Source organism: Haematobia irritans, chromosome 3 (assembly GCF_050003625.1).
Source record: "Haematobia irritans isolate KBUSLIRL chromosome 3, ASM5000362v1, whole genome shotgun sequence".
NCBI classification, from domain to species: domain Eukaryota; kingdom Metazoa; phylum Arthropoda; class Insecta; order Diptera; family Muscidae; genus Haematobia; species Haematobia irritans.
The window spans coordinates 214790266-214816930 of record NC_134399.1 but is presented as its reverse complement, the minus strand read 5'-3'; the positions used below and the strand labels follow the sequence as shown (position 1 = coordinate 214816930).

The following is a 26665-nucleotide window of genomic DNA, read 5'->3' as shown; positions in this document are numbered from 1 at the left end:
TTCTATAGAAATAAAATTTTGACAAAATTCTCTAAAGAAATAAAAATTTGACAAAATTTTCTATAGAACTAAAATTTTAACAAAATTTCTATAGAAATAAAATTTTGACAAAATTTCTATAGAAAGAAAATTTTGACAAAAATATTCTATAGAAATAAAATTTTGACAAAATTTTCTATAGAAACAAAATTTTAACAAAACTTTCTATAGAAATAAAATTTTGATAAAATTTTCTATAGAAATAAAATTTTGATAAAATTTTCTATAGAAATAAAATTTCGACAAAATTTTCTATAGAAAATTTTGACAAAATATAGAAATTGACTAACGTTTTCTATAGAAATAAAATTTTGAAAACATTTTTAAAATACAATATCTTTCAAAATTTTAATTTTTTTAAATGTCGAAAAGCATTTGTTTCATACTAACCAAAAAAGTTTGATAATAAATTTTGCAAAAATAAGATTATGTTTTAAAATTTGGTGAATTTTGGTAGATTATTTTTGGCACGAGTGGCAACCGTGATAATAATCCTCCATTGTCGCGAAATCCCTATATAAAAAAATTAATAAATGTTTTTACATTAAACAATTTATTGAATATAAGTATATACATAATATATAATTAATATTTTAGTAAATATTTCATTAAGATATTTATTGTTAATTTATTGTTAAGTCCTTACAACATATAGAAAATATTTGTCCACTCCTCACTTTCGTCTCTTTTCTTTTGATGAATATTCTTTTTCTGGTTTTATATTCGACACACTTAGTTGCGGTAAAGGGGCACAACTTTCCAAAGAACCATCGCCATCATCATTCTTAGGAGGTTTATAATCCATAACATGATCCACTCGTATGGAACGATTCAATAATTTTATACCATTTAGATTATCAACAGCCAAGACAGTGGAACGTCTGTCTTCATAACAAATAAAACAAAATCCTTTGGATTTTCCCGATTCCTTATCGCGTACCAAATGGATATTTACGATTTCTCCATATTGTGAGAATACACACAGGAGATCACCTTCAGTTAGGGTATATGGAAAACCACCAACAAAAATCCATGCTGAGTCTTTGTACATATCATGCCAAGATGCTTTGCCCGTGGCATTATTTAGTTCGAGTTCACTAAGTTTAGTGACATTCTTCATATTTCTGTAAAATAAAAGAAAATGAGAGAGAATTAGGCTTAATTATTTATTTTAAATAATTTCTATAAATTTATTAATACTTACGTTAAGGGATTCATGATTTTACAGGATTTTCTGGGTTTTCTATTTTTCCCTGAAATTTCTTCCAGGTTTTGCCTCTTTTTCTCTACTGCTCTTAGTCGTGAGAATTTCTTTTATATTCTCTAATTAATTAACACCCAAGTCTAAAACAAAAAAATAAATAAAAATAGAATAAGAATTATATCGTTTCTTTTTGTTCTTTTGTTTAGCTTTTATCGGGCCTTGACAGTGAGGCAATTGTGGCCTTCATTCCTCTACCGCATCCCGTAGTATATGTCCAGATTTTTAATTTGCAAATTTCTCTTTGACTTTTTTTTGTATTTGAAACGATAGTTTATTTTATACTGCCGCCATAAAAAAATCCAACCCCGGTGAATATATTCCATTCACTCTTCACATGTTTTTTTGTCATTTCTTACTTTTTTGTTTATCATCTTTTGCCCACTGAAATATAAACGAACAAAAAGAACTTTGCACTTGATTGTATGATCGTCGGGGTAAAAGAAATCACCAGTGACGCAATGCGCCGATGATTACTTGCAGCAGGGACGTACGTAGAAGTTTGATGATCAACCACAAGCAACAGAACAAGCGCGGTCATAAATGCAACGAAAATATTCTTTTTGGATCCGGAAGTAAGGCAAAATTGGTTCAGAAGCGATGAATTTTACATGGACGGAAGTCCATTGTTAAGTCCTTACATGCATCCGCTTCATTTATTTTGCATCAGTTCTTCAGATGTGTTGTTATTTCAATATTTCAGATTTAATTTTAAAAAATTTGAATACACTTAAAAATAAAATTTTTCTTAAATTTTACTATTTGAAATAAAAATTGAAAAAAAATTCTATAGCAAAAAAATTTTGACAAAATTTTCTATAGAAATAAAATGTTGACAAAATTTTCTATATAAATAAAATTTTGACAAAAATTTCTATAGTTGAATTTTGCAAAAATTTTCCATGGAAATACAATTATGACAAAATGATGACAAAATTTTCTATAGAAACAAAATTTTCTATAAAAAAAATGTTGCCAAAATTTTCTATAGAAATAAAAAATTGACAAAATTTTCTATAGAAACAAAATTTTGACAAAATTTTCAATAGAAATAAAATTTTGACAAAATTTTTTTATAGAAATAAAATTTTGACAAAATTTTCTATAATTAGAATTTTGCAAAAATTTTCTATAGAAATAAAATTTTGACAAAATTTTTACAAAATTTTCTATAGAAACAAAATTTTGACAACATTTTCTATAGAAATAAAATTTTGACAAATTTTTTTATAGAAATGAAATTTTAATTATATTTGTTTAGTTCGGCTTGAGGTCATGTGAATAAAAACAGATGTAGTTGTTTTGTTTTTTTTTTTTTTTTTTTTTGAGTTGTTTTTTATTTAAAATTATCCAATATTTCGAAACATCTCCGATGTTCGTCTTGAGGGAAATTTCTTTAACCAAATAACAGAAAACATTTAACATTTTACAAAAATTTTCAATAGAAATAAAATTTTGCAAAAATTTTCTATAGAAATAAATATTTGGAAAAAATTTCTATAGAAATAAAATTTTGAAAAAATTTTCTATAGAGATAAAAATTTTACAAAATCTTCTATAGAAATAAAATTTTGAAAAAACCTTCTATTGAAATAAAATTTTATTTATTTATTTATTCATTCAGTGCATGTAATTCTAAGCCTATTTGGCCAAAATAAAAAAATAAATAAAATATTTTGACAAAATGTTCTGTAGAAATAAAATTTTCTATAGAAATAAAATTTTTGCAAAAATTTTCTATAGAAATACATATTTGGAAAAAAGAAAAGAAGAAATAAAATTTTGATAGAAATAAAATTTTGACAAAATTTTCTATAGAAATAGCATTTTGACAAAATATTCTATAGAAATAAAATTTTGACAAAATTTTTTATAGAAATAAAGTTTTGACAAAATTTTCTATAGAAAAAAAATTGACAAAATTTTCTTTAGAAATAAAATTTTTCAAAAATGTTCTATAGAAATAAAATTTTTCAAAAATGTTCGATAGAAATAAAATTTTGACAAAATTTTTTATAGAAATAAAATTTTTTAAAAATGTTCTATAGAAATAAAATTTTGACAAAATTTTCATAGAAATGAAATTTTGACATAAATATTTGGAAAAAATTTCTATAGAAATAAAATTTTGAAAAAATTTTCTATGGAGATAAAAATTTTACAAAATCTTCTATAGAAATAAAATTTTGAAAAAATCTTCTATTGAAATAAAATTTTATTTATTTATTTATTCATTCAGTGCATGTAATTCCAAGCCTATTTGGCCAAAATAAAAAATAAATAAAATATTTTGACAAAATTTTCTATAGAAATACATATTTGGAAAAAATTTCTATAGAAATAAAATTTTGAAAAAAAATTTCTATAGAGATAAAAATTTGACAAAATCTTCTATAGAAATAAATTGTTGACAAAATTTTCTATAGAAATAAAATTTTGACAAGATTTTCTTTAGAAATAAAATTTTGACAAGATTTTCTATAGAAATAAAATTCTGACAAAATTTTCTATAGAAATAAAATTTTGCAAACATTTTCTATAGAGATAAAAATGAAATCCTACATACGACACTGACTTGCAGCAGTAATAAAATTTGTTAATGGCTCTTGATCAAGAATTTCACATATGTACCATGCCTATATTTACCCATACCAGATGGTCAACTACAACTGCATAAAAATGGTACGATTCCGATTGCATGTGAATGAAACATGTATTGACTTGTAAAGGGTGATTTGTTAAGAGCTTGATAACTTTAAAAAAAAAAAAACGCATAAAATTTGCAAAATCTCATCGGTTCTTTATTTGAAACGTTAGATTGGTCCATGACATTTACTTTTTGAAGATAATTTCATTTAAATGTTTACCGCGGCTGCGTCTTAGGTGGTCCATTCGGAAAGTCCAATTTTGGGCAACTTTTTCGAGCATTTCGGCCGGAATAGCCCGAATTTCTTCGGAAATGTTGTCTTCCAAAGCTGGAATAGTTGCTGGCTTATTTCTGTAGACTTTAGACTTGACGTAGCCCCATAAAAAATAGTCTAAAGGCGTCAAATCGCATGATCTTGGTGGCCAACTTACCGGTCCATTTCTTGAGATGAATTGTTCTCCGAAGTTTTCCCTCAAAATGGCCATAGAATCGCGAGCTGTGTGGCATGTAGCGCCATCTTGTTGAAGCCACATGTCAACCAAGTTCAGTTCTTCCATTTTTGGCAACAAAAAGTTTGTTAGCATCGAACGATAGCGATCGCCATTCACCGTAACGTTGCGTCCAACAGCATCTTGTAACGACAGGTTTTCCCCACAAGGCTGAGGTATAGCTCACGGGGCCGGGTTCGTCACAGAAATTTGTTTATTTCAGGGACAAAGAGAACACAAGAGGTGATTTCGGTTTTACGCTGAGTGTTTATTGACAGTTAGTTAAGTTGCCTAGGCGGTAAACAATGTCTTGGTCTAACTATAGATTTGATTAATCGCTATCAGTTCACGGTGGCGTATGACTCCTCGGCTTGGCCCGGCGGCGGTGAAATGAGCTGGGTCGGCGGTATAGGAAACCACGCCAGCTGCGGTGCAGGTCACGACGAGGCAGGCGATGCGAGTAGGATTGGTAGGGCGTCGGGTCACGGTGACGGGGTCGGATGAGCTGTCACGTCGAGTCTAAGTGAACGGGAAGATTCACGGTATCCTGTGGGGTCGTGTCTGGTCTAAGTGACGTGATACCAGTGGCTGCGGTGACTCGCGGTATCCTGTCACTGTTGGGTCGTGTCTTGTCTAGGGGAGCGTGATACCAGTGGCTGCGGTGACTCGCGGTATCCTGCTCCTGTTGGGTCGTGTCTAAGTGAACGTGATACCAGTGGCTGTGAGGACTCGCGGTATCCTGTCACGGTTGAGTCGTGTCTAAGTGGACGTGATACCAGTGGCTGCGAAGACTCGCGGTATCCTGTCACTGTTGAGTCGTGTCTAAGTGAACGTGATACCAGTGGCTGTGAAGACTCGCGGTATCCTGTCACTGTTGAGTCGTGTCTAAGCGAACGTGATACCAGTGGCTGTGAAGACTCGCGGTATCCTGTCACTATGGAGTCGTGTCGTGTCCAGGTGTATTGTTACTCGTGGCGGTGAAGACGCACTGTAACTCAGTCCTTGTCGTGTCTTGTCCAAGTGTATTGTTACTCGTGGCGGTGAAGACGCACTGTAACTCAGTCCTTGTCGTGTCTTGTCTTGCTGGTGTTTCAATCCGTGTCGTGTCTTGCTGATGTCCAAGTGGCGTACGTCGTAACTCACTTGAAATGTTCTAATGTTATGTTCTACTTCAACTCACCTTCTCGCCTGGCCGCTCGTTCACTCAAAACTGATCTCTTTGTTTGACCTACTTTGCCCCTTTTATAGTGTCCCTACGCATCGCTGCTGACGTCTACTTCACTACACAGCATCATTTCGGTTGCAATAACAAAACCCTTTTTACACCCACCAGCATTGACCTATGCTCATGCTTACGTATACTGGCTGCCTACTGTATAACCATATGTGCGGTTGTTGGTTCGTTGCTAGCTTGTCCCTTTGTCGATCGATGCATTGTCCCTATGTATGTTTGGCTGTTCGCTGTTGAGTATGTTGATGCGTTGATCATAGGCAATGTTTATGTATGTTTGGTTGTTCGTTGTTGGGTATGTTGATGCGTTGATCGTAGGCAATGCTTATGTATGTTTGGTTGTTCGCTGTTGTGTATGCTGATGCGTTGATCATAGCTCATGCTTATAGGTTTGGTTGAAGGTTCATTGCCCTTACTTGTTTACAACTCAGGTGCGTGGCAGGTAACGGTGTATGGTGGCAATATTGTAAACAAGTATGAGGGTAGGTAATGAAGAGAAGGTAATGTAAATAACCAGCAACGAGGGAAGGTATTACATGGCTATTGACAACTCATGTATTAAAGTAAAACCAATTCATGTCGAGATCAAAATCCATATATTCAATTCAGAAAATAAATAGTTCAATTCAATAAGAAAATTCAGTAATAATTCAACAATAAATAATTCAACACAATTCAATAAATAAAATTCAATAACAAATAAAAAACAACAATAACAACACACAAACAGCTCAGTGGGGAGGAAAACGAGCGTTAGCGACTTTCGTCGTCACACTGCCTCCCCTCCCACTGGCCTCGAGATCCTCCACATGGTCGGATAAACGCCTTACCCTGGCGGTTTATCAAAATGCGCAGGTATCGGTTTCCTACTAGGACTACCCGCTTATATTGTTTGCCGGGAACCCGTAAACGTACGCCAGCACGCAGGTATGGCTGTAGACCTCTCTTAATTTCCTCCGGCAACGGCTCATAGCTCTCGGACGGCACCGGAGCTAGCTCTACCTCTTCCCTAGACGGTACGACGACAGCACTGGCAATACGTCTAGGGACGGTCTCCTCTGTCTCTCGTGTGGCAACCAGGCGTGGGTTCTGCCGGGTCTGAGGTACCTCCTCGTCCGTATCGGACTGGTCGACCAGAGTATATGCCTTAAAACCGGACCAGTTCCGCGGCGGCGTCGATATGTGGTCAGCGTCATGGCATGGTGAAACGATTGGTGACGGGGTAGCCGGAATCGAACTCGGTCGCCTAATAGGTGGATGGGTCGTTGCGCTTGTGGCCTCGGGCTCACTATCGGAGGATAGCACAATGACCTCCATCGGTTTTTCCTCTGAGGGTGGACGCGCTGCGGGTGGCTTCGTCGTGACAGGACCCTTTATCCTCCGGAGCAGTACCTGGCAACGGCGGATCCTGCTCTCCACTTCTTCCTCCTGCCAACGGTGCTTATAGAAAGCCTTTGTCCTCACAACCTTCCCGTTGGCCATCCCCAGGTCCCTGGAGCCTCTTCTTGTTTTGTTGTCCACGCCGCTATTTCTCTTGCCACCGCTTGCTGTTCTCATCTTGAACCTGTGAGTAGATACAACTTTGTCATTAGTATGTAGAACATTGATTTTCCTTTCCTCCGAGTGGACGAAAGGTTTCAAGTCTCCCAAGTGAGCATTTCGACGATCACCCCGGGTCGGTCCGCCTAAGTTTGCGATTACTGGTGACGGGACACTGCGTACATCGTACGGCTCTCCGACTCTAATTTTCTGGCATGATTGGCAACTTCGCACAAACTTCTTGACATCGCGCAGAATGCCGGGCCAATAGTAACGTGCACAAACCCGCGCTGTGGTCTTACGTACACCCATATGACCTGCAGCTGATTCCGGGTGATTCTCCTCCAATACGCTTGTACGCAACTGGCTTGGAACGCAGAGTTTCCATGGCGTGTTACTTCCGTCTCCGTAACTTCGTCGTATATGCCGGAAAAGTTTGTTACCAATTATCGCATAGTCCGGATATTTTAACGGCTCGCGTCCCACCTTCGTCATCATCCTAGTCGTCCATGCGCATTGCTCGGGAGCTTCCTTGAGTGCCCGATGTCTCAGATCAACTTCTGCCCCCCTTGTCCCAAAAGGGCACGACGTTCCTGCGCAATTCAGCACAGCTCCTGCTGCCACCAGGAAATCCAAACCCAGGATAACATCTTCGGTGGTCTCAGGCATCACCAGGAATCTGGCCGTAATCTGCTTGTCACCAAGCTTTACTTGAGTTTCGATTGCCTGCCGGATTGGTCGTTGCGACCCATCGGCCAATGTAACGTTCGTGAGGTACGGGTGCGCCGGGTTGTCATCCGCCATTTGTCTTGCTATCACCTCACTCAGAAAACACCCCGTGGCTCCCGTGTCAACCGTTGCTGCTAACTGGCGGCTGCCAATCTGAATCCGGGCGACGAGGCGGTTAGATTCAAGATATAACGCGGGTTCTACTGGAGGGGGGTATCGTTGGCTGGCGAACCCGGTGCCCCTCGGCTCACACGGGCTCGGTTCTCGTTTCCCGGCCGGCGGCGACAACAATGGATCGTTCTTATGCCATGTTTGCCGCAGTCCCAACAGAACATAACTGGCTCGTTCCGGCACTCGGCTGCATAATGCCCATCTCTTGCGCAGCGTCTGCATACGGTCCTGGGGTCCATCCGAGGCGGCCTGTGCGGTTCCCGTTTGGGTGCGACCGCCTTGTACTCGCCTGGCTCGATCCGCCGGTGTTGTTCTCGGCTAGGCCCGGCCACGACGGGTAAGCTTTCTAGATCCTCCGCCATCTCCAGCAATTCGCGCAGCGTCATAAAGTCTCGTCGTCTTATATACCAAAGATACTCTGGCAGGGCATTCCGGAAAATTCGCTCTATCTTTTGCTCCTCGCTGTACTGTGTGTGACGCATCATGTTTTGCAAGCAAAGGGCGTAATTCTTGAACGACTCCTTTGGCTTCTGTTTGCGCTTCCGAATTTCATCCTCCAGCTGTTCGAAGTATCGCGCCGGCAGGAAAAATCGCAGAAAATCTTCTTTGAATAGGCCCCACGTGGTCCACCGGGTCGGTGTATTGCGGTACCACACCAAGGCTCTCCCACGTAGCACTTCTGGCATCATTTTAGGTAACACGTCCAGGTCGAGGGCATACATGTCCACCAACTCCTCGAGCCTTTCCATAAATTCCAGTGGGTCGTTTCCCCCGTCGTAATGGACACCCCATTTTCGCACCTGCTCCGCTACAGCCCTAATATCAAGTATACTCTCGCCTGGCCGCTCCCCGCTGCGTGCCTGTTGAAATTGGTCATGATGGCTGCGCTCTTGCAACCTGGCCGCTCCTGGCGAGACATGGCCCGCAGAACTTCCCGATGCGCTGACTCCCGGCAGGCTTAGAGTACTGCCTGAGGGTATAGACTTGGCTTCTGTATTTGTTGATGACGAGTCATGCTTTTCTTGCAGCTGTAGTAGTCGTTCCAAAGTTTGGGCCTCATGTTCCTCTCCCAGCAGTTGTCCAAACCGCCTTCTCAATTCATCCACATTTCCGCTAGTTTCCCGCTTGAATTCGGTCAAATAGCTGATGAGATCCTCCTTGCGTAGACTGTAGGCCCACGAAGCTCGCAACGGCACACTCATTTTGAAATTTCACTCACTTTCACTAGTCTGCAGACGATTGCTTTCTTTCGTTGTGTCTCTAGGTCCCTGCTCGGGCGCCACTGTAACGACAGGTTTTCCCCACAAGGCTGAGGTATAGCTCACGGGGCCGGGTTCGTCACAGAAATTTGTTTATTTCAGGGACAAAGAGAACACAAGAGGTGATTTCGGTTTTACGCTGAGTGTTTATTGACAGTTAGTTAAGTTGCCTAGGCGGTAAACAATGTCTTGGTCTAACTATAGATTTGATTAATCGCTATCAGTTCACGGTGGCGTATGACTCCTCGGCTTGGCCCGGCGGCGGTGAAATGAGCTGGGTCGGCGGTATAGGAAACCACGCCAGCTGCGGTGCAGGTCACGACGAGGCAGGCGATGCGAGTAGGATTGGTAGGGCGTCGGGTCACGGTGACGGGGTCGGATGAGCTGTCACGTCGAGTCTAAGTGAACGGGAAGATTCACGGTATCCTGTGGGGTCGTGTCTGGTCTAAGTGACGTGATACCAGTGGCTGCGGTGACTCGCGGTATCCTGTCACTGTTGGGTCGTGTCTTGTCTAGGGGAGCGTGATACCAGTGGCTGCGGTGACTCGCGGTATCCTGCTCCTGTTGGGTCGTGTCTAAGTGAACGTGATACCAGTGGCTGTGAGGACTCGCGGTATCCTGTCACGGTTGAGTCGTGTCTAAGTGGACGTGATACCAGTGGCTGCGAAGACTCGCGGTATCCTGTCACTGTTGAGTCGTGTCTAAGTGAACGTGATACCAGTGGCTGTGAAGACTCGCGGTATCCTGTCACTGTTGAGTCGTGTCTAAGCGAACGTGATACCAGTGGCTGTGAAGACTCGCGGTATCCTGTCACTATGGAGTCGTGTCGTGTCCAGGTGTATTGTTACTCGTGGCGGTGAAGACGCACTGTAACTCAGTCCTTGTCGTGTCTTGTCCAAGTGTATTGTTACTCGTGGCGGTGAAGACGCACTGTAACTCAGTCCTTGTCGTGTCTTGTCTTGCTGGTGTTTCAATCCGTGTCGTGTCTTGCTGATGTCCAAGTGGCGTACGTCGTAACTCACTTGAAATGTTCTAATGTTATGTTCTACTTCAACTCACCTTCTCGCCTGGCCGCTCGTTCACTCAAAACTGATCTCTTTGTTTGACCTACTTTGCCCCTTTTATAGTGTCCCTACGCATCGCTGCTGACGTCTACTTCACTACACAGCATCATTTCGGTTGCAATAACAAAACCCTTTTTACACCCACCAGCATTGACCTATGCTCATGCTTACGTATACTGGCTGCCTACTGTATAACCATATGTGCGGTTGTTGGTTCGTTGCTAGCTTGTCCCTTTGTCGATCGATGCATTGTCCCTATGTATGTTTGGCTGTTCGCTGTTGAGTATGTTGATGCGTTGATCATAGGCAATGTTTATGTATGTTTGGTTGTTCGTTGTTGGGTATGTTGATGCGTTGATCGTAGGCAATGCTTATGTATGTTTGGTTGTTCGCTGTTGTGTATGCTGATGCGTTGATCATAGCTCATGCTTATAGGTTTGGTTGAAGGTTCATTGCCCTTACTTGTTTACAACTCAGGTGCGTGGCAGGTAACGGTGTATGGTGGCAATATTGTAAACAAGTATGAGGGTAGGTAATGAAGAGAAGGTAATGTAAATAACCAGCAACGAGGGAAGGTATTACATGGCTATTGACAACTCATGTATTAAAGTAAAACCAATTCATGTCGAGATCAAAATCCATATATTCAATTCAGAAAATAAATAGTTCAATTCAATAAGAAAATTCAGTAATAATTCAACAATAAATAATTCAACACAATTCAATAAATAAAATTCAATAACAAATAAAAAAACAACAATAACAACACACAAACAGCTCAGTGGGGAGGAAAACGAGCGTTAGCGACTTTCGTCGTCACAATCTTTGAAAAAATACGGTCCAATGATTCCACCAGCGTACAAACCACACCAAACAGTGCATTTTTCGGGATGCATGGACAGTTCTTGAACGGCTTCTGGTTGCTCTTCACTCCAAATGCGGCAATTTTGCTTATTTACGTAGCCATTCAACCAGAAATGAGCCTCATCACTGAACAAAATTTGTCGATAAAAAAGCGGATTTTCTGCCAACTTTTCTAGGGCCCATTCACTGAAAATTCGACGTTGTGGCAGATCGTAAGTCTATTCATGATGAAATGTCAAAGCATACTGAGCATCTTTCTCTTTGACACCATGTCTGAAATCCCACGTGATCTGTCAAATACTAATGCATGAAAATCCTAACCTCAAAAGAATCACCCTTTAGTTGTACTACTACAGTGAGTAGAGACAATGTTGTCATAAGAGATTATATTTGAAATATTGAGTTTTAGCACTCGAGTTCGGCCAAAGTTACGATTTCGGAACCCATTTTAGTCAAAGTAAATTAAAAACATTCCAACGAAGAAATTTCGAATCTTTCGGGTTTCTATAAGTGATGGAGAGTAGAAAAAAACAACTTTGATTTATCGTCATTTTTAATCTATGGGAAACGTTGATTATCACATCTATCGTCCCTACATTCTTTTTTTCATAGATAAAAATCTGCTAATAACACGAATTATTTACCAGTAAACACCAGAATTATTTACCAGTAAACATCTCTACATGTTGCGGAAATTTGTATTTTATTGAGCATTGGTCCTATTCGCCCTTTCGTTGTTAATAGTACAAACCGACAGTCATTTATTCCAGTAGACACAAAATTCCTGAATTGACTTTGTTGCTATGAAATTTGTCTCTCTTTCTGTTGTAGCCACGCTACAGCCCTGAAACAATGGGAGCCACCGTGGTGCAATGGTTATCATGCCCACCTTGCATACACAAGATCGTGGGTTCGATTCCTGCTTCGACCGAACACCAAAAAGTTTCTCAGCGGTGGATTATCCCACCTCAGTAATGCTGGTGACATTTCTGAGGGTTTCAAAACTTCTCTAAGTGGTTTCACTGCAATGTGGAACGCCGTTCGGACTCGGCTATAATAAGGATGTCCCTTGTCATTGAGCTTAACATGGAATCGGGCAGCACTCAGTGATAAGAGAGAAGTTCACCAATGTGGTATTACAATGGACTGAATAGTCTAAGTGAGCCTGATACATCGGGGTGCCACCTAACCTAACCTAATGGTACGATCGTATTCACGATCTTTCCAATGAAAAAAGTTTCATATGGGTTAAACAAAGGGTTTATTTGACCTGAAAAAAAGGTTCTTTGGAGGGAAAATGTTATATATATATCTGAAACGATATAAATTTCATATTGATAATGCCTTTGGAGATATCTCAACTACAAGATTCAAATTATGACCTACATTAAATGGTAAATAGCAAAAATTCTTATGGCGTTTTCGATTCGCAAAAAATATGTTGCCTTGGTGTTACACTACTTTTTTCCTCATTGTATTTTCGCCCAAATGACAGTGTCATTCGAAAGTTATTGTTAATTCATAATATTTTGAGGGATACAGGGTCCAAAATCTATAATAGTGTCCTTCATATTTTGCAATCAATTTCGAGGATGTTGCCCCTTTTTTCCCAATCGAAATCGCCATTAGATTCATCCATATATACACAATGTTGTACGTCGTCTTGATTTCTATTTCCTTTGATTCTAAAATTATTTTCAAAAAAAAACCAAGCATTTACTTACACATTCCGTATAAAAATTAAAAAACAAAAAACGAAAAGAAATCGTTTGCATGAATCGGGTACACCCATTAAATATTCATGGAAATAAATGTTCATTTATATACATGAAAATATTTGCATTATGAATGCAAAAAACTCTTAGATACATATGCAATACTTATGACAACGTTTCCAAATAAAACCACACAAAGAGAAATCAACAGTTGAAGAGAAATTATTTGAAAACGGATAAATAAAAGCATACAATTGATTACTAAAGAACACGTAATCCAAATCAGATCATATCACATATGAAGATCTCTTTGAATGAGGGTTTACGAGGGTGGTGATGGTGAACAAATAAAAAGTACAAACATATCTATAGAACATTTTTATAGAAATAAAATTTTGACAAAATTTTCTATAGAAATAAAATTTTTACACAGTTTTCTATAGAAATAAAGTTTTCTAAAGAAATAAAATTTTGACAAAATTTTCTATAGAAATACAATTTTGACAAATTTTTCTATAGAAATAAAATTTTGACAAAATTTTCTACAGAAACAAAATTTTGACAAAATTTTCTATAGAAATAAAATTTTGACAAAATGTTCTATAGAAATAAAATTTTAAAAAAATTTGCTATAGAAATAAAATTTTGACCAAATTTTCTGTAGAAATAAAATTTTGACAAAATTTTCTATAGAAAAAAAAAAATTTACAAAATTTTGTATAGAAATAAAATTTTTCAAAAATATTCTATAGAAATAAAATTTTGACATATATTTTTATAGAAATACAATTTTTACAAAATTTTCTATAGAAATAAAAATTTGGCAAAATTTTCAATAGAAATAAAATTTTGACAAAATTTTCTATAGAAATAAAATTTTTACAAAAATATCTTTAGAAATAAAATTTTGACAAAAATTTCTATAGAAATAAAATTTTGACAAAAATTTTCTATAGAAATAAAATTTTGACAACATTTTCTATAGAAATAACATTTTGACGAAATTGTCTATAGAAATAAAATTTTGACGAAATTGTCTATAGAAATAAAATTTTGACGAAATTGTCTATAGAAATAAAATTTTGACAAAATTTTCTATAGAAATAAAATTTTGACAAAATTTTCTATAGAAATTAAAATGCTCTATAGAAATACAATTTTGACAAAATATTCTATAGAAATAAAATTCTGACAAAATTTTTTATAGAAATAAAATGTTGACAAAATTTTCTATAGAAATAAAATTTTGACAGAATTTTCTATAGAAATAAAATTTTGACAAAATTCTCTATAGAAATAAAATTTTGACAAAATTTTCTATAGAAATAAAGTTTTCTAAAGAAATAAAATTCTCTATAGAAATAAATTTTTTACAAAATTCTCTATAGAAAAAAAATTTTGACAAAATAAATTTTTCAAAAATGTTCTATAGAAATAAAATTTTGACAAACATTTTTATAGAAATAAAATTTTGACAAACATTTCTATAGAAATAAAATTTTGACAAAATTTTCTATAGAAAAAAATGTTGACATTTTTTAAAGAAATAAAATTTTGACAACATTTTCAATAGAAATAAAATTTTGCCAAATTTTCTATAGAAATAAAATTTTGACAATATTTTCTATACAAATTAAAATGTTCTATAGAAATACAATTTTGACAAAATTTTCTATAGAAATAAAATTTTGACACAATTTTCTATAGAAATAAAATTTTTACAAAATTTTCTATAGAAATAAAATTTTGGCAAATTTTTCTATAGAAATAAAATTTTGCCAAATTTTTCTATAGAAATAAAATTTGGACAAAACTTTATATAGAAATAAAATTTTGACAAAATTTTCTATAGAAATAAAATTTTGACAAAATTTTCTATAGAAATAAAATTTTGACAAAATTTTCTATAGAAATAAAATTTTGACAAAATTTTCTATAGAAATTAAATTTTGACAAAATTTTTTATAGAAATAAAATTTTGACAAAATTATCTATAGAAATAAAATTTTGACAAAGTTTTCTATAGAAATAAAATTTTGACAAAATTTTCTATAGAAATAAAATGTTGACAAAATTTTCTATAGAAATAATATGTTGACAAAATTTTCTATAGAAATCAAATTTTAACAACATTTTCTATAGAAATAAAAGTTTGACAAAATTTTCTATAAAAGTAAAATTATCACAAAATTGTCTATTAATATTTTATTTTGTTCACTTGCATTGTATACAAGACAATATATGAATACAATAATAAAATACACTTAACAGCCCATTCACATTAGGCTCGAAATCTACTAAAAGTAGATTTGAAATCCTTTTTTATAAGGCAAATGACAATTGAAATCCACTTAAAGGGGATTTTGGAAGTGTAATGTGTATGAGGTATAACTTTATTTCCTAATTACAGTCAAACTTCTATATTTAATTATATTGGGAACTTAATCTTCAGACACTGCCACTTGCGCACGTGGTAAAAACAAAAGTACGATCCGACCGGTTAGGATAATATATTTTAGGCTCACCAAGACTATTCAGTCCTTTGTGATAACATAAGTGGTGAACTTCTCTTCTCTATCAATGAGTGCTTCTCTTCTCTATCAATGAGTGCTGCCCTGTTCTATAGTTAGCTCAATGACAATGGAAACAACTTTTGGACATTTTGTCGAAACTGGGATTGAACACATGACACTTTGTATGAGATCATGTTAACCATTGCACCGATGGCTCATGGACTTCTTGGCATTCCTGAAGACTCATTTTACTCACAATCCTTTTCGAACGTGACTTTCTTACAACAACACAAAAAGATCCATGTCCATGAATCGATTTTGCCAACACATTAAACGATCAATAACTAAAGTAGGTTATATAGATCTATACTCTGATGTTCTGATTTTCGAAATGGTAAATCGCAAAATGTTCATTTGGCGTTATTTTCTTAAACCTTGAAATTTGGCAGTACAGTTCTCCTTAATAAGTCCATTTTGAATAATGATTGAATTCCGGGTCTCGATTTTCTCGTTATAACAAAAATAAATTGATGCGATTTGTGATAACGAATACCGGAACATGGGGGATAGTCTGCGATATTTATATCTTACTTATGCTCCAATTAAGAGAGAACTATCTTGAGAAGTTGTCATCTATAGTAGTTAACACAATGCAAGTTCCATATTGGACATTACATTAGCTTCGGCTTTACTTCTACTTCTATTAATTATGAAAAAAAAATGGGAAATAATTGCCGATACGATCAAAATGGAACAAAAATCGTTCAAAATTCATTTGGTCCAACCATCGGACCATATTTAAATCTAAACATTTTAAGGCCAATTTTGGATTGCTGCTTTAGTTTTCCACGATAATTTTTCATATTTGTGATCTAGACTTAATTGCCGTGCCAAAAAGTGGTCGCATTAAACATTAAAATTTTTGTTTGCCAAATTCTTTTTGGAACAGTATTATCCGCCAACTTTTCACACATTTATGATCTAGTCTTAATTACCTTTCAAATTAGGTCTGCATCATCCAAAAGTGGTCACTTGAAATATTTGAGCTAAATTTTCGAGGTTTTATACAACAACGCTTTAATGGATTTTTTTATTCCTTTGGCAAGAGTTTCAATAGCCAATCAATTCTTAGTAAACTATTACTCGACAGCAGACTTTATTGGTATGAACAATTAATTCTTGTCTATATGGAAATTATTTAGCAAGGATAACACCTAACATTTATTGATTTTAACCATAAAATTCCAAACAACATAAATGCAATAATAATGTATTACAACCCCATGTTGTCGATGTGGAATTTTTTCCCACATTTTTTATTAATAATTGAACGTAAGAACACTTCAAGCCATGACAACATTGTATAAGGATATATGGGAAATGAAAGAGGTTTTTTTTTGCCATTTTCATGCCCGTCTCGAAAATTGCTGTGTAAATATGCATGTTTGTGTGTGTTTACATCCATTGCATCTAATAAATGTCCCGGCAATGCTAATTATAATATTCCACCAATGTCCCATTAAAAAAATAGATTTTAATATTGACCCCTAATACAAATTGTTTTACCTTCAATTGTTTAACAGCAGCTTATATTTTCTGTATAATTTAATTACACCAATTGTTTAAGCCGCACACACAATTTGTTTTTATTTTATATGTCAAGAGTTACCATGCCACAACAAAACATAGGAGGAATTGTTTTGCCCATCAATCGAATAAAACGCCGTTCCAATTAAACGGAAATATAATTACACCCAATAAACACATGAAAGAGCATTTTCAAATGAATTACAATAATACGTTATGCGCTTTTTACGCTTTAAGCTGAGTACTATGTTCAGTCTTCAAGTTGAAAACCAGCTTGTTTTCACGGTTACTTTTTTTAATTAACTAATTTAGAAATATAAAATTATTTGCAATCAATTCCTGGGATCTTTTCCATCCATTATTTAGCAAGACTCGATCAAAATATAACCGTCTTCATAAATATATTTGTACTTTTAATTTAGTGTTTTGGTGAAAAAACCGAACATAGTACTCACCTTTAAGCTGAGTACTATGTTCAGTTTTCAAGCTGAAAACCAGCTTATTTTCACGGTTACTTTTTTTAATCAATTAATTTTGAAATATTAAATGGTTCGCAATCAATACATTGGATCTTTTCCATTATTTGAAGAGACTTGATAAAAATGTTATCGTCTTCATATATATTTTTGCACTTTTAATTTAGTGTTTTGGTGAAAAACTCGAACATAGTACTCACCTTTAAGCTGAGTACTCTGTTTAGTTTTCAAGCTGAAAACCAGCTTGTTTTCACGGTTACTTTTTTAAATTAATTAAATTATAAATATAAAATGGTTCACAATCAATTCCTTAGATCTTTTCCATTCATTATTTCACAAGACTTTATAAAAATATAATCGTCTTCACACAGATTTTTGTACTTTTAATTTAGTGTTTTGGTGAAAAATACGAACATAGTACTCACCTTTACAGAGTATCAGTTATTCCGGACGGAATTCGGTGTTTGTAAAGAATCTTACAGTGTCGGATCGATACGACTTGTCGGCGATGACTAAATAATCGGTAAATGTGTTATCGATCCCATAAACTTGCAGCAGTATCGATTATGCCTTCGGACTTAACTTATAATGTGCACAATATATGGGATATGTTTGACACGAGCACTGTCGTCCGGAATAACTGATATTCTGTAAAGCGCATTAAAAAATGAATCAAGCCAATTTTTTTCGGTGTAACAGCTCTAAAATGTTCGAAATGATTTCGTGAATTGTTACAAGATTAATGGCCAGTTTCTCATACTCCGATTACCGGAAGATAGACCAATTTCTATTGAAGTAAAATTTTGACAAAATTTTCTATAGAAAAAAAATATTGACAACATTTTCTATAGAAATAAAATTTTGACAAAAATTTCTATAGAAAACAATTTTTGACAAAATTTTCTATAGAAATAACATTTTGATAAAATTTTGTCTGATTATTTACAGACCTTTTAAAACTTTTACGCACACAATGATTGAAAAGGTTGAATCACACACCATGCGTCAATCCGTGCGTTGATGGAAGGGTTGATATTTTTCAGTTTGAAGCACTCTAACAAAACTATTGCTTTCAAAGAGAAGATTCAACTCTTCAATCAACGGACGCATTAACGCATAGTATGTAACTCAACCTTAATAAATTAAATGTTTGCTGCCAAAATATGCTTTTGACAACCCTGTTATTTTCATTAGAGGTGCGTACCAACTTACGAAATTGAACGCTACCGAAAATTTCGTTAGCATAAATAGCAATGCATTTCTTATGGGAATGAAATTTTTCGCTAGAGGTGCATACCGGCCTTAAAACCATGCAATTGAATAAAGTACAAATGTAGCTTAATGCGCTTTACAGACTATCAGTTATTCCGGACGGAATGTCGGTGTTTGTAAAGAATCTTATAGTGTGTCGGATCGATACGACTTGTCGGCGATGACTAAATAATCGGTAAATGTGTTATCGATCCCATAAACATGCAGCAGTATCGATTATGCCGTCGGACTTAACTTATAATGTGCACAATATATGGGATATGTTCGACACGAGCACTGTCGTCCGGAATAACTGATAGTCTGTAAAGCGCATAACCAACAAAGGAAAAATATGATTGTCCAATTTATTTGAGCAAAGCCAAGGCATATTAAAGAGGTAAAGTCATGCAATCAGGTGACTAATATTAATTAATATGCCTTGGAGCAAAGCCCTATACAGAGAGTATTAAGAAAACTCGTCCTCTTGTTTTCTTAATACTCTCTGCCCAATAGACTGCAATCTGGTCAGTCGTTTTCGTGATGTGGTGAGGGGGACGATGGAACGCTTTTGAATTAGGATATGATAGAATAAACAAGTCAAAAGTCTTTGATTGAAATCATCTGGCTCATCTGGATTTCTATTAATTTAGAAAAAATCCCCTAAAAACTGATCATCAGCTATTCAGAGCTTCCAATGTGTTTATTTGGCATTTGCAAAGTTTCAGGTTCTTTAGGAAAAATGATATCTTCCAAAATAGTTATTCGAACGAATGTTAATCAAGTCGTTACTTGCACAAAATATTTCTGTGATGTGAAAAATATAAAGGATCAAGAGCGTAAAATAGTTAATCAAGTGGGTACCATGAAAGTAGAACCTGGTTGGAATCAGACGCCATTTGGAGAATTTATCGAAAAAACATTCATTAGGCGATTGGAATATATTATGGAGAGCACGACTTATCTAGAGCAAGTTCGAAAAGGTAAAGCTCATATGTTGGAAGTGCAGGTTTGTATAAACGCTATATATGAATGGCTAAATGTTAGGAAGGATTACATTATACCAAATATGTTGGTGATTGGATAGATTATTATATTAAAAATAAATCGCCACTTTTCCAAAAAGTTTTTGTTATGTAGACTGTGGACTTATCGGATCACCATCCAGATAGTTTAAATCATTGATCGGATAAAAATTGGGACGAAATAGACACATGGTGTCTTTGGCAAAAATGATCAGGGTGGGCTCTTGAGTCGATATAGCGATGTCCGTCTGTCCGTGAACACATTTTTGTAATCAAAGTGTAGGTCCAGTTTTAGTCCAATCGACTTCAAATTTGGCACAAGTATGTGTTTTGGCTCAGAATAGATCCCTATTGATTTGGGAAGAAATCGGTTCAGATTTAGATATAGCTCCCATATATATATTTCGCCCGATATCGACTTATATGGCCCCAGAAGCCAGAGTTCTACTCTAATTTGCTTAAAATTTTGCACAAGAAGAACAATTAGCACTATAGTCAAGTGTGCAAAATCTTATTGAAATCGGTTCAGATTTAGATATAGCTCCCATATGTATCTTTCGCCCGATATGGACTAATACGGTCCCAGAAGCCAGAGTTTTACCCCAATTTGGTTGAAATTTTGCACAGGGAGTAGAATTAGCATTGTAGCTATGCGTGCCATATTTGGTTGAAATCGGTTCAGGTTTAGATATAGCTCCCATATATAGCTTTCGCCCGATTTACACTCATATGACCACAGTGGCCAATTTTTTGCTCCGATTTAGTTGAAATTTTGCACAGGGAGTAGAATTACCATTGTTGCTATGCGTGCCAAATTTGTTTGAAATCGGTTCAGATTTAGATATAGCTCCAATATAAAGCTTTCGGCCGATTTGCACTCATATGACCACAGAGGCCAATGTTTTGCTCCGATTTAGTCGAAATTTTGCACAGGGAGTAGAATTAGCATTGTAGATATGCGTGTCAAATTTGGTTGAAATCGGTTAAGATTTAGATATATCTCCTATATATAGCTTTCGCCCGATTTACACTCATATGACCACAGAGGCCAATTTTTAACTCCGATTTAGTTGAAATTTTGCACAGGGAGTAGAATTAGCATTGTAGCTATGTGTGCCAAATTTGGTTGAAATCGGTTCAGATTTAGATATAGCTCCCATATATATGTTTTTCTGATTTCGACAAAAATGCTGAAAATACCAACATTTTCCTTGTAAAATCGTCACTGCTTAGTCGAAAAGTTGTAAAAATGACTCTAATTTTCCCAAACTTCTAATACATATATATCGAGCGATAAATCATAAATAAACTTTTTCGAAGTTTTCTAAAAATTGCTTCATATTTAAACGTTTCCCATATTTTTTTACAAACATTGTGTTCCTCCCTAGTGCATTAGCCGACTTAAATTTTGAGTCTATAGATTTTGTAGAAGTCTATCAAATTCTGTCAAGATCGAGTGATATTTAAATGTATGTATGTGGAACAAACCTTTATATATAGACCCCAACACATTTGACGGATGTGATATGGTATCGAAAATTTAGATCTACAAAGTGGTGCAGGGTATAATATAGTCGGCCCCGCCCGACTTTAGACCTTCCTTACTTGTTTTAACTTATAGACGGATGAAACGCTAATAATAATTTATTTATATATTAAATCTTTTTATTAATTTCTAAAGGGTGATTTGTTAAGAGCTTGATAACTTTTTTTAAAAAAAAAACGCATAAAATTTGCAAAATCTCATCGGTTCTTTATTTGAAACGTTAGATTGGTCCATGACATTTACTTTTTGAAGATAATTTCATTTAAATGTTGACCGCGGCTGCGTCTTAGGTGGTCCATTCGGAAAGTCCAATTTTGGGCAACTTTTTCGAGCATTTCGGCCGGGATAGCCCGAATTTCTTCGGAAATGTTGCCTTCCAAAGCTGGAATAGTTGCTGGCTTATTTCTGTAGACTTTAGACTTGACGTAGCCCCACAAAAAATAGTCTAAAGGCGTCAAATCGCATGATCTTGGTGGCCAACTTACCGGTCCATTTCTTGAGATGAATTGTTCTCCGAAGTTTTCCCTCAAAATGGCCATAGAATCGCGAGCTGTGTGGCATGTAGCGCCATCTTGTTGAAACCACATGTCAACCAAGTTCAGTTCTTCCATTTTTGGCAACAAAAAGTTTGTTAGCATCGAACGATAGCGATCGCCATTCACCGTAACGTTGCGTCCAACAGCATCTTTGAAAAAATACGGTCCAATGATTCCACCAGCGTACAAACCACACCAAACAGTGCATTTTTCGGGATGCATGGGCAGTTCTTGAACGGCTTCTGGTTGCTCTTCACTCCAAATGCGGCAATTTTGCTTATTTACCATTCAACCAGAAATGAGCCTCATCGCTGAACAAAATTTGTCGATAAAAAAGCGGATTTTCTGCCACTGATTTTGGTAATAAAATTCAATGATTTGCAAGCGTTGCTCGTTAGTAAGTCTATTCATGATGAAATGTCAAAGCATACTGAGCATCTTCCTCTTTGACACCATGTCTGAAATCCCACGTGATCTGTCAAATACTAATGCATGAAAATCCTAACCTCAAAAGAATCACCCTTTATTTGGGTATTGTTTTTAGGGTCAATTATATGCTAATAATGAAATGAGACGTTCTATACTAAAAGAGTTAATGGAAGTAAATGCCCAAATTAAAAATTGTGGATTCAACAAGAAAAAATTACCCAAGGTAAGCTAATTGTTCCTCAAGATTTTAGCCCTATGAACGTGCACTAACAACGTATTCTCTCTTTTTGTTTATTGTAATATAAATCCTGCAAAACTAATAAACAAAATTGCATATAATATCCGAGTAGTTTACGAACAATATTACAGTAGATTATATTTCAATTATTCTCTTCAACAATTATTCTCTACAAAAAAAAAAAAAAAAAAAAAAAAAAAAAAAATTAAATGTACAGTGACTCACATAAGTATTCGTTTTTTTATTTCTTGATATCAAATGTATTTTTTTAACCGTTTAACATTTTTATTAAATAGTTTCCAACTCCAAGTGCTGACATACAACCATCATTCTTTACACTTGCTTTTACATTTTTTATTTTCAAGGCCTGAAATTATTATTACGTTGTTGAATAAATAAATAAATAAATAAATAAATAAATAAAAATGTAAAAGCCTAATGAACAACAATTTATAAAATTTTTAGGTTATACATTTTCCCCAAAGCATATTTAAGAACCAAAAGTAGTTTTTGGTGTATTTTTGCACTGTAATATACTTACAAGCTCCTAAATACGATCAGAAAACATTTTGTTTGCTGTTATGCCTCAATTTTATAAATATTCAGATTTTTCGTCAAATACTATAGATATTCATAAAATATTTTTTTAATTATGTTAGGATAGCTCCTAAGTTGACATTTTTGTTTGTTTTAGCCAAAATAAAACATGTTTTAGTGTAATCTAGTTTCAAAAATAGCAGGAAATGTTTGCTATTTCAGCAAACAGTGACTGCTGTCCCTTTTTCAGCAGACTTTCTGCTGTTTTAGCAGACTTTTCTGCTGTCCCTACTAACAAATTTCTTTGGGTGTAGGCGTAGCTACAAGAATATTAAAATATTAGAGTCTATCATAAAAATGAGAGTTAGATAATAATGTAATTGTAAATATTTTTCCTTTGGACTTTTTCTTATTTTTTGAAGGGTCTACTTCTCAAAAATATCACTTACGGCCATTTGCATGTATTTCCTTAACGGACTTGCTAGATACATATAGCAGTTTTATGTCTCAAAACTAAATTCAAAAGTGTACAAAAAGTATAAATATAAGGCTATTCTTTTTCACAGTGAACATTTTTAATATTCTCACGTGAAACGTAAATTTAAGTAGACATGAAATTTAACTCGAAGAACATAATATTTAATGGAAAAATGGTTATAAATTTAGGTACTAATTAATTATTAAAAAAGCTAATGGCCACGATAAGCGGGATTCTTTTTTTTTTTAATTTGCCGGTATTTTATTGTTTTTTATTTTATTATTATTATTTAGCTATTCTTTTTAAAGCTAATAGATAATTTGAAATAATAATTTAGTTCGGATTTTATACCTTAGCAGTTTCAAATTGTGCTCAATATTATTTCTAATGGTAATAGATTACAAATTGTATGCCCATTATAAAATGTAATATTATGACAAAAGCTAGATTTATATAATTGCGGTAATCTGAAAAAAAAAATGAATTTCTACTAAACGGTAATATTTTGAACATATCTAATCTATCAATTTGCATTTAATTTTTTCTTTCTTTCAAGCTATTGGCAAAGGAAGAGGAATTATGGAATTCACACATTAAACTTGATCATGAAGAGACATTCTTGTCGTCCAAATCTATTATGGCCATGAAAGAATTTTACGAATCAGAAAGAATGCATACAAAATTCATGTACATTGTAAGTGCAGTGGCAACACTAATAGGATCAATGATAACAATTGCCGTGACATATCTTATTCGACGTCAAGCTAGTACTCCACAAATATCAAATAATACCAATGTGGATGATAGAAATAAGAAGAGGAATCAAGGATCTTATTCAAATAAGACTGAAGAAAGAAAGGATACGAATAACCAAATTGAAACATGGGGAAGTTATTTAAAAAAACAAGAATCTTATTCAAAGTACTCCACAAATATCAAATAATACCAATGTGGATGATAGAAATAAGAAGAGGAATCAAGGATCTTATTCAAATAAGACTGAAGAAAGAAAGGATACGAATAACGAAATTGAACCATGGGGAAGTTATTTAAATAGACAGTTTCGAAAAACTTACAGTTGGATTCCGAGATTAAATTAAAATCGTATGCATTTCTATACTCTGTTAATAAAAAAAGTACTATTATATACTAAGTAAAATAGTTTTATATAATTTAAAATATTTTGTATTTTTATATAATTTTTTTGTATAATTTTTTTTTTTTCGTTTGGAAAAGCAAATATTTTAATTTTGCTTTTGGACTTGTCGACTTAAAAAATGTGGAAATTCGGTGTCGACTTTTTGTAATCTACAAATCTCGAATAATCGTCTTTTGACATTTAAAAAAACGACTCTAATAAACTTTGAATGGTGGCCAAAATCTTTATTTTTCTTAAAAGTCGATATTGACCAACATCCAAATTCGATTAAATCGACTAATCGAAAGGCTATGGTGATTTTACAAATCGAAGTTGAATAAGTATTGTGGATGTTATTTGAACCTTTAGCCATATTTTTTGCTTATTTGATTTGCACTTATATATTCTACACTTTTTCTAAAAATTCATTCATATTGTTATTTATTTATTTTTTATTTTAGTTTGACTTTATTTTGTAATTCGAAACCTCAGGTGGCCAATTTAACACAAATTACAATAAGACTACAAACATATTTTAAAATCAAGATAAAACGAAGAGCTTAAACTAATTATAATATTAATTTAAGAAGAATAATCTTGTAAATTAATAGGGACTTATTATTACAATCATTTTTTTTTGCTCTGATTATTATTTATTTACGAATTTTTCACATAAATTAGTACAATGAGTGAGATTCAAAGCGCATTATGGACATAGCTGTCATCTTGCGTATATATTCCATATGGCAGTTAGGATCTTAACTGCCGAAATTTTTTCAGTTAAAGAAGAAGATATTTGGAATTTACTTTCTGTTAACTGGCAGTTAAAGCCTAACAGAGCTACATGAAAATGGCCGTTAAACTAATAGAAACTATTTCTTCCGATAAAAAACTACTCGGAAAACTGGCCGGTTTAAAACCGTTATTTTAATCTAAGTGGTTACCCTGCCAGCATTTCAAAGTTCCATTTCATCCTCATTGCTACCACAGACTCGTAAGTGACACTGCAACAAACGCCAACTGTGATGGGGGAAGTATGAAATGTACATGAAATTATTTTGTCATCAATATTGTTACAAGAGTCATTTGATATTTTGTGAAACACCAAGCGCAACTAGCTTCTTATAATTTATTTAAATAAAATCGATAATGAAGTGGTGAAAACATAGTTATTTCGCTTAAAATTGTAAAAGGTATATTGGTGACTTTCCAAATGGAATAAAGTGATTGTTTTTCAGATATTTTACAGACGCGCTGCCTCCATCGAGAATAAAAACACTGGCTAATAGACGCTGCAACATGTAACTTGCCACTTGTAAATCAACATCATTCTATTATTAATGAACAAAATTATGTTAAATGTGTTGTGATAGTGGTATAAATGTTATATTTATAAGAATTTATAAATGTTTAATCAAATTAATAAACATCTAAACAATCGTGTTTTACTTGACCACAATGATTCTTTTACAACTATCTTAAAATGCACTTTCTCTGATTGTTTGAAGGGGCTCTTATTGGCGTCCTTCTAAATGTATCCAGAAGGACACCTAATAATTGCACTCGTGCAAAAATTTTTTGTAGTAACTTGTCGTGGTACAACTTCTCAATAGTGACGGCGCTTTTCCGACGAGTTTTGGATGTCGTATACGATTGTTTTCGACATGGTGGGGATTCTCAGAAGCGCCGTCAAATTCAAAAAATGTTGGTAGGGGATAATGTAATAACCTTTGAATTAAGTAACTGATGGCATTTTCTTTCAAATATGTGTATTTGTTTGGATTTTGCCCAGAATATGAACTTTTTAGGTTATTTTGTAAAAATGGCTATCGGTTTGAAAAGGTTTCGATGGTTTTATCCCAATTTTATACCAAAGAAATATATTGTACAGAAGTAAGAAACACTCG

At 34.6% G+C, this 26665-nt stretch overlaps 4 protein-coding genes across 6 annotated transcripts in view; 1 reads left to right on the top strand and 3 right to left on the bottom strand.

Annotated features, from left to right (window-relative positions):
- The window catches only part of LPCAT (lysophosphatidylcholine acyltransferase), a 60292-nt gene extending 43108 nt beyond the window's left edge, over window positions 1-17184 (bottom strand). The window contains exon 1 of the mRNA XM_075302793.1: window positions 17087-17184. The gene's annotated coding sequence lies outside the window, so the exon portion shown is untranslated. The remainder of the gene's footprint in view (window positions 1-17086) is intronic.
- On the bottom strand, window positions 483-17205 carry LOC142232082 (RNA-binding motif protein, X-linked 2). Of its 3 annotated transcripts, XM_075302797.1 has the most exons (4): window positions 17087-17205; window positions 1244-1383; window positions 686-1163; window positions 483-552 (listed from the first exon to the last, which is right to left on the bottom strand). In XM_075302797.1, exons 2-3 carry the CDS (start codon window positions 1255-1257, stop codon window positions 713-715), a joined length of 465 nt encoding a protein of 154 aa, XP_075158912.1. In that variant the 5' UTR covers window positions 1258-1383; window positions 17087-17205; the 3' UTR covers window positions 483-552; window positions 686-712. The 3 variants fall into 3 exon arrangements, with proteins under 3 accessions (XP_075158912.1, XP_075158911.1, XP_075158913.1); XM_075302796.1 differs by lacking the exon at window positions 483-552 and having other exon boundaries at window positions 574-1163; XM_075302798.1 differs by lacking the exons at window positions 483-552; window positions 17087-17205 and adding an exon at window positions 1499-1624 and having other exon boundaries at window positions 574-1163.
- LOC142229936 (uncharacterized) lies at window positions 6246-11052 on the bottom strand. The gene is made up of 2 exons (XM_075300534.1): window positions 10424-11052; window positions 6246-7230 (listed from the first exon to the last, which is right to left on the bottom strand). The coding sequence occupies exon 2, from the start codon at window positions 7221-7223 to the stop codon at window positions 6420-6422; it is 804 nt and encodes a 267-aa protein (XP_075156649.1). The 5' UTR covers window positions 7224-7230; window positions 10424-11052; the 3' UTR covers window positions 6246-6419.
- A 2206-nt stretch (window positions 17206-19411) lies between the features above and the next one.
- LOC142232081 (uncharacterized) lies at window positions 19412-26217 on the top strand. Its single transcript, XM_075302794.1, has 3 exons — window positions 19412-19840; window positions 22483-22590; window positions 24177-26217. The coding sequence occupies exons 1-3, from the start codon at window positions 19529-19531 to the stop codon at window positions 24561-24563; spliced, it is 807 nt and encodes a 268-aa protein (XP_075158909.1). The 5' UTR covers window positions 19412-19528; the 3' UTR covers window positions 24564-26217.
- The last annotated feature ends 448 nt before the right edge of the window (window positions 26218-26665 follow it).